The sequence below is a fragment of the Nanorana parkeri genome, unplaced genomic scaffold, assembly GCF_000935625.1.
Source record: "Nanorana parkeri isolate BGI_ZX_2015 unplaced genomic scaffold, ASM93562v1 scaffold2894, whole genome shotgun sequence".
In the NCBI taxonomy this organism is placed as follows: domain Eukaryota; kingdom Metazoa; phylum Chordata; class Amphibia; order Anura; family Dicroglossidae; genus Nanorana; species Nanorana parkeri.
In genome coordinates, this window is record NW_017309162.1 from 84906 (window position 1) to 93691 (window position 8786).

General features: G+C 50.7%; 1 protein-coding gene across 1 annotated transcript in view; it reads right to left on the bottom strand.

The window, feature by feature from the left end:
* The window catches only part of RSPH9 (radial spoke head 9 homolog), a 14786-nt gene extending 14406 nt beyond the window's left edge, over positions 1 to 380 (bottom strand). Inside the window, exon 1 of the mRNA XM_018574348.1 lies at positions 29 to 380. Coding sequence (XP_018429850.1) covers positions 29 to 369 — 341 coding nt within the window. The 5' untranslated portion in view covers positions 370 to 380. The remainder of the gene's footprint in view (positions 1 to 28) is intronic.
* Positions 381 to 8786: the final 8406 nt, after the last annotated feature.

Here is an 8786-nt window from a genome sequence, read left to right on the forward strand (position 1 = left end):
GGTTATATACTGTATAGGGCCCCCCCACCTGTAGAAAGTCTGCCTCCTCCGCAGCTCCTCGCCGCCGTCCTCCTCCTCAGTGCCCCTGCAGATATAATAGTCCCCTCGGACTCCGAGGATCTTCCCCCAGAACAGGAGCCCGGACAACTTCGCGTTCCGGCGGAGGAGCAGGAGGGATGTCCGTAGGGCAGCGCTTTGTTCCGAGCTCAGCCCCACACCGGAGCCGGACACCATCTCCATCCCCAGCAGCAACCCGTCCGCCTCCATTTCTCCGCGGTGCCTGTCTCTCACTGTCTCTATGGCGACGCGTCCTGTCTCCAGGAAGTGAGATAACAGCAACGCGTCCTGTATCCAGGAAGTGACGTACATGTCTTAGCAACATCGTCTGTAGAAAGGCACGTTCAAACCATTGGGGACCGCCTTTCTCGGTGACGTCACCCTTCCTCGCTCGGACAGGGTCACGGGGTCTGAAAGCACTGGAGGGATCTTGCCCTGATCGGTCAACGCCTACATCAGTCATTGGCTCCTCCCACATGATCCCGCCCACCTATAGCTGTGAGCATTCTGTCGGTCCCCTTAGTGAGTGGTTACGGGAGAAGGGGCGCGGCTAAAACTGGTTGTCATTGGCAACTGACATTGGTCAGTGATTTGGGTTTGTAGTGAACCTGAGCAACAATTACATGTGTGCTTAAAGGAGACCCCGCCCAGTCCTTGGTGAGTCCATGCCAGAAAAGTGGGATAAATTCTGAACTCACTGTGAACCTGAGGCTCCGCGGGGGAGGTACCAGGATAAGGGCATGGTTAAACGGGATACTGCCTCATGTACTATGTTAAAAAAAAGTGTAATTTCCTCACTTCCTATGCTGGTGGTCATGGTAAGTGACACAGGAAGTGAGAGGAAATCTGTCCAGAGGGGACACTGCAATTAAAACCTGACAGGGGTCGGGGTGTCTAACCTTTCTACACACACATACCCGGGCAAATGTGGCAGTAAAATTAAAACACAGCCATAAGGGCAGCACAGTGGCATAGTGGTTAGCACTTCTGCCTTGCAGCACTGGGGGTCCCTGGTTCAAATCCTGGCCAGGTTACTATCTGCAAGGAGTTTGCATGTTCTCCCTGTGCTTGCTTGGGTTTCCTCCCACGCTCCAAAGACAAAGGTTAATAGGCTCCTGTCTAAATTGGCCCTGCATGTGAGATAGAGACCTTGGATTGTTAGCTCTTTGAAGACAGGGAATGTGCAGCTATGTAAAGTGCTGCGTAAATTGTCAGCGCTGAGATTTCCAGCACAGGAAATACCCTGTTTCCCTGAAAAGAAGACCTACCCCAAAAATAAGACCTAGTACTATTTTTGGGAATTGCTAAAATATAAGACCTACTCCGAAAATAAAGCCTAGTTGTGACCATTGCCAGGGCAGGTGGTGGCATAAGGGGGAACCTGAAGAACCACGGGAGCGAATCAGCAGTGCCAACGAATGGAAAGATAAGGCACCCCTGATTCTTAACTTTGCCATTTTGGATTATTTAAAGGAGAACTATGAGGCGAGTGCTTTTCAGTCACCTCATAGTTCTAGCCGACCTGTGACAATGAGACTGTCACAGGTCGGCTCAGTAGATCGGGAGGTGAGCGAACACATACCGGCGTGCGCTCACCTCAGCTCAGTATACTGAGCTTAGGGTGACTGGGAGGACGCTAGTTTTGTGTCCTCCCGTTACCCTAAGGAGAACTATGGGGAAAAGCCCTGACCCCATAGTTCTCCTTTAATTTGGATTTGCATTAACTTGTTATACATTAAAAAAAAAAAAAAGACCTAGTGTGTTTTTTGAAGCCCCAAAAAATATAAGACAGTGTCTGTCTTATTTCCGGGGAAACACGGTATGATAAGACAACAGAAGACCGACTGTCATTATAAGCCTACATTGTTTCTCAGGTGAATGATGTAGGTGAGAATAAACCAAATTGTCTGATGTCACTTGAGGCCCCATTCACACTGAGTGAAACTCACCTCGAGCAGATTTCCTCACAGCGGGATAGCACGACTCTTCAGGCGACATTCCAGCGTTGATCACGCCACCTTCACCGTCGGGCTGCATTCAAAAATAGAAAAATCGCGCAACATCCGCAGAAAAACAGGTCCTGCTGGAGCGACGGGTGACACGGAGCTGCACATTAAGACAGCTCCATTGAATATCATTGGCCGGCGACTTCTCGCGATATCTTGCGGCAAAAATGCGCAATATCACAGCAGAAATCGCGCGGCAATCCACTCAATGTGAATGGGGCCTAAGGAAAAAAATTTTTTTTTAATGAAAAACTGCTTCATTGGAATCACAGAAAAAGATAATATTCTGATAGATTAAGTTGATTGGCTCATGAGTATGTTTTCTTTGTGTTTTGTTTATTTTTTTTCCTTTTTTTTGGTGTATTTTATTGTTTTTTTTGAGGCTTTATAGACAAAAAGGAAAAACACCTGAATAGCTTATATGTTGAAAAATTTAAAGTGGCAGTGCACCATATTGTTCTGTATTTTATTGTAATGTGATTTTTTTTTTAAATATAGAAAATAAATATACACCCCTCCCCCTCCCCCCACCAACAAAACAACCCATCAAAAAAACTATACAATACTAATTGTAAACCTTGTCCAAAAACATAGCGACTTTCATGATGAAGGGAAAGATGAAAATTTGCAGCAGACGTAATATTCAGTAACAAGACCCGAGGAAGGAAATGATTGACGCTGGAGTACTTTGTTTTCTGGTCTTTTTAGAGTAACAAGACAACGTCAGATGTCACTACGTTTGGGAGGGTTTACTCTTCACGTTCCTCTGACCTTCCACATCTGTCTCATTACCAAATGTGCTTAATCTGTGATGACACCAACCTGCTCCGCCCTGACCTCGGGGCCCCCACCGGCTATAAAACAAACTTGTGTTGCGGCGCTGGCCGCCTTCCATCTCTGCGTTTCCCGAGGACGTCCTGTCCTGACAATTGCCATGAATGGCAGTGGCGTAGTGGCGTAACAACCGGGGGGGGGCAGCCGGTGCGCTGGCCCCGGGCGTAAAGCTGAAGGGGGGCGCCGGCCGAAAATTGCACTTTTGGCCAAATGCCGAAAGTGCCATTTTCCTGCCGTTTTGTTGGCGCATCTGTGATTTCTTTCCTCCCCGCTGGGCGCTGCTCTTTGTCCCAGCAGGGAGGAGAGAACGTGACAGCCGGCCGAGCGCTGTGGGAGGAGACCGCTGCGAGAGGCCGGTGTCTCTCCTCCCACACCGCTCAGCCACCTATCACAGTCCGGCAGAGCGGTGTGGGGGCGGAGACAGCGCTGTCACAGGAGGCCGGGCTCTCCTCCGTGCACTGCTCGCTCAGCCTCCTGTGACAGCGTGTCAGAGAGGAGAGTGAGCAGTGCAGAGTTTGTAGATAATTGAGGACATGGTATGGTTACTGTATCTTCAATTATGAATGAATGGGAAGTGATCTACATCACACCTACATCACTTCCTGTCCATTCATGATTGTGGTTAATGTAAACATACTCTGTTATCAATGAACAGGAGCACTCATAGAGGATTCCTGTTCAAACTCTGGTTACGCCAGTGACGAATGGGTCCCGAGATACAATGTGTGTGGGGTCATCAGTGTTACACAATTTACAGAGGCTGCGTCACATCATGCCAGGCGTTGTCTGTTACACAGGGCCGGACCCCGCTAATATTAGGTGTGGAGCGCCGGTCATTGTGCTGGATTTGTCTCTTCTACCTGCTGCATGCTGATTCTATGCACTTAAAAACCCGTAGTCGTCATCCGTCATTTTACTCTTTTCCCCTTTTACAGCTTTTGAAGAATAAATTCTAATGAGTCTTTCCACCCAGAACTGAATATATTTCATCATTTGGTAAATGCTGTTGAATTAAACCACCTGACAGTCTCTTTTATCTCTCACGGAGTTTAAGGTTAAAACTCTGTGCTGAGTTCATTATGAGGAGCTCCAACCATCCCTGTGCTTAGTTTCTGGGTCTGTACTCCTGCTGTGCCCATTATGAGGAGTGCCCACCATCCCTGTGCTGAGTTCCTGGGTCTGTACTCCTGCTGTGCCCATTATGAGGGGCTCCCCCCATCCCTGAGCTGAGTTCCTGGGTCTGTACTCCTGCTGTGCCCATTATGAGGGGCTCCCACCATCCCTGTGCTGAGCTCCCGGGTCTGTACACCTGCTGTGCCCATTATGAGGAGCTCTCACCATCCCTGTGCTGAGTTCCCGGGTCTGTACACCTGCTGTGCCCATTATGAGGGGCTCCCACCATCCCTGTGCTGAGCTCCCGGGTCTGTACACCTGCTGTGCCCATTATGAGGAGCTCCCACCATCCCTGTGCTGAGTTCCTGGGTCTCTACACCAGCTGTGCCTATTATGAGGAGCTCCCACCATCCCTATAATAATAATCGCTCATAGCGCATTTTTTCCCATTAACAGAAGAAGTTTGGACTCTTCAGCTGTCGGTGAGAAATGAAAAATGACCTGTGAGATTTAGAGGCAATCATAACACTGCCAGCTCAGATCCAAATTCATTTTAATCTCTCCGCTGCCCCGGTATGGAACCGTTCAACACTTCCTGGCACCACACTCCCATGCGTTGATGAATGGTGGCCCTTGTGTACTGTACGGGTGAAATGATGACGTCTCTGCTGGAAATACTTATAATTATTGTTTATAAATTATTTTATTTAACCATTTTCAACCATTTAACATGAATATACATAGACATAAATTGATACAATAGTGGGGTAAAGGACAGGAGAAAAAAAAGGGGGGGGGACCCCACTCGTACAAAGGGATAAGACACATTAACGACCTCGATCCAAGTTGGCATTCGTATCTACTTATTAGTATTGGGGGCGGGGCATGATTCTACAATGATCACCTGGTATAACCCATCAGAAAAATAGGAAGTTTCATGTGACATTTTATATTTGGATTTCAGCACTTTTTCTACTTATGTAAATATGTGGAAAGTTTGGAGTTGAAGTTTATTGGCCGACTTAACTTATTACAGATGCAGACATTCGGGCCCCCGTTGGGTTCCTTCCTCGCGTATTATACAGTTCCGAGAATGATACATCACTCATTGTCCAAGCTGCACAAGCATAAAACTCAGGGAGGCTCTTTTCTAAGGCCCAACTCTGGGCAAAAGACAAAAAAAAACCTTGCCGTGCCCCCCCGTACTGCGAGGGTTAAATGCTCGTTAGATCTGGGGGGTACAAGAAGAGGAGATATTACTTCCCGTACCCCTACTTACACTGTATTACTTACCCTACCCCCCTACCCCCTACACTGGCAGACTTCACTCTGGCGCTCTCCTCCTCTCCCTGGGCCTGTGGATGGTCCCTCGGTGCCATCATGTGCAGTGCAGGGCTGGTATCACGTACCTGGTGAGAGACGGATAGTTGAGGGGGCTTCTTTTACTTCGCCCATCCTACACCCCCTGGAGGTGAGAACAGGGTGGGGAAGGACAGCAAGGGGCACGAGTGCCACAGGTGGGATCAGGCACAGGGGCAGGAAAGTAGTGATGGCGATGCACGTTACCATGTGGTGGGGTGCATGGTGTATCCCGCTCAGCTCCTGGCAACCAGTGACGCTAGTGAGCTGGGTGGGACAGCCCTGCTGGTTGCCTAAAAGAGATCCTATGCTGCAGAAATGGATTAAGGCAGTGTGGGCCCCTAGTATGGGGCCCTAGTGCAATGGGCACATAGAAGTCACCCCATTTGCATTGTCTGTACAGGGAGGACCGCATCCTGCCTGAAATCCACCCCCCTTGTGAGGGAGATCTGCACACCAATGGTGCTATTCCCCTGGTTTACTACAAGGGTGTGAAGGTTGTAGTTGGGACCCCTTGACATCCACCGGGCCCTAAAGCTAAAACTCCAGACAAACAGCTAAATACACACATCAAATACATATCTGGGAGCTGTTATACCGTACAAAGTAGGGATGCACAGATATCGGGTTTTTTCGGTATCGAGTACCGATATTTTTTTCCCGGTACTCCCCGATACCGAATACCGATACTAGAAGTCCCATTATGGAAGCCGATGGCATGTTATGACTCGCCCCCCAGCTTCCTGATTACCCGGGAAGCCAGCTCCATGCTCCCTCCTCACCAGGGGACGAGGAAGCACGGAGCGAACTTTCAGGCCAATCAGGAAGCTGGGGGGCGGGTAATGACTCGCTGCCCGACTTCCAGATTGGGGGGGCTGCGCACCTGTCGCTTTCCCTGTTCATTCCGCGCCATCTGTTTCCGCAATTATATTTTTAGGCAAATTTGGGCTCATGAAGTCGGTGAACAGATGTTTATGGGATGTATTACGTTAATTGGAGAACGCGGGCCAATCGCGGCCTGTCACCAAGCCAGAATCATTCACTGCGAGAATTTTTGTTGTTGTCTGCTTTTCCCCGCTGTGCGCAGATTGACACCTGGAGAATGTCGTCAAGTTTCAGTACTTTGTAACGATTTATCATTTTCAATGCCACATTGTGAGAACGTCCGCCGTCAATGCACCCGAAATGCATCCAGAGTCAACATTTCTATGGTTTGGGATGGAGCGGGGAAGGGATGCAACCAGTGGCGTCACAAGGGGATGCGGGGGGGGGGGTGGCCCCCTCCTGGGTGCAACCATTGGATGGGGTGACACCAGACAGTCCGGCACTTGGTCATGGGCCGAGAGCCCGACAGTGTCAGAAGAGAGGAGGGGACCCGGCGGCATACCTCATCCCGCCTGGTAAACGTCCCCTCCTCTCCCTGCATCCATCACCAAGATGGCCGCCGGAAGGCATCAATAAGATGACCACGCATGCGCGATGATGTCATTAGGCACGCACGCGGCAACATCACGCGCATGCACGATGACGTCACGGCGGGGGTGTCACCCAGTCTCTGCTCCGTGTGACACCTAGCCTCTGGATGGAACCAGGGGCGTGACTACAGATCATGGGGCCACCTAGCAAAATGTTGATAGGGCCCTCCAGCGACCCCTTTAAAATCTAAATCAAGGACAGTTAGCGGGAGAGCTGTCCGCATAGTCTCCTCCTGTACATTTGATATCGGCTCTTCTTGAAAATGTCATTGGGGGGTACAGGGTCAACAGCAACTTCTGCAGTCCTTAATGGGGCCCCCTTCCACCCCCAGGCCCCCTAGCAGGGCTGCTCTGGCTGTTGTCTATGAAGGTTCTCACTCGTCCACACTGGCGGAACTACCAGGGTCGCAGCGGTCGCAATTGCGACCGGGCACCTTTTACTGCGGCCTTTGTTCTAAATGAATGGAAAGCACTCAGTACAGAGGCTTCCCATTCATTCCGAAAATATTTACTATCAACCAGTTTATGAATGGGGAGAAGCCTCTATAGCAGGGACGGCCAAACTGCGGCCCTCCAGCTGTGGTGGGAACTACGAATCCCATGAGGCTTTGCAAGATTCTCACAGCCACAGACATGACTCCCGGAGAGAGATGCTTCATGGGATTTGTAGTTTCACCCCAGCTGGAGGGCCGGAGTTTGGCCATCCCTGCTCTATAGTGAGTGCTACTGCCTATTGAGAAGCTCACGAATGAACAGGAAGCGATGTAAAGCATTTCTGAGAGTGCTGTCACTTCAGGCTGGTTGAGCGCTGAGGAGAGAGCTGCCGGCTGTCAGATCCTGGGGCCGGGCGGCTCTCTCTCTCCTCACCGCTCGGGCCATCCTGCAGTGACCCTCCCCCAGTGATCAGTCTGCTGCAGGAAGTAGAAAGCATTTCCTCAGTCTTCTCTCCCCCAATGATCAGACTGTACATTGTAACTTTGTAGCAATGTGAGAGTCTGCACCAGGGGGCTGATCTGTGTCAGACATTTGTGAACACTTCCAAGAACTGCACATACACCAGCATTCATATTAGCTGGCATCTCAGCCCGGGAAGTAGATGGTGACCCTGGATGATGCCTGGACAAGGGTGTTGGCGTCCTTCTGCCATAAGGTAATATGAGGGGACTTCCTGAGTGTAGCACAGCTTCAGGCTTTTCTGGACAGCCTCTGTAGTGTTTGTTGGATGTCTGGCTGTACGTTGGGTTATGTCTTTATACTATTACCATGATGTGATGTTCTCTGATCCCTCACATAGGCCGGCGTCCTCCCTCCCTGGCCTAGGTGGGTCTTTGGCGTTTGTAAAAAGCCGTACTGTACATGAAGATCTGGCCACACTCATCAGCGCTGTGCGGCGCCTCTCCTTCCTCCTCTTTGATGGTGGCTCTTCGCTCACTTACACGAGAGCGGTTTGGCCTCAGGCTCTGCGCCGCGTCCAAAAACAATTGTGAAAGTCTGCCAGCCCTGGCAAGTGAGGGGAGAAGTTTGGCCGGCGGAGTCTGAATATTGAAGGATGGAGAGGGAACGTGGTGGCCAGCTGCTGTGGGCCCAGCATATCCCACATGTTATTTATCATCCCCCCCCCCCCCAGCCACCCCAGAGGAAAACACAAACAGCTGGTGACCCAATTCACATTTCCATACCTGGCACACGTGCCGCCCGCCCACCCGCCTCTCCTCCAGGGTCCCGTCCTGCCTGCTGACCACCCCGGGGGCCATTTTGTCTCAGCAAATGCAGAAATATTGACCAGGGGACAGAGACTGGGGAGAGAGAACGGGGACATAGACCGGGGACAGAGACCGGGGACAAAGACCGGGGACAGAGACCGGGGACAGAGACCGGAGACAGAGACCAGGAGACAGATACCAGAAGACAGAGACCGGGGACAGAGACCGGGGACAGAGAC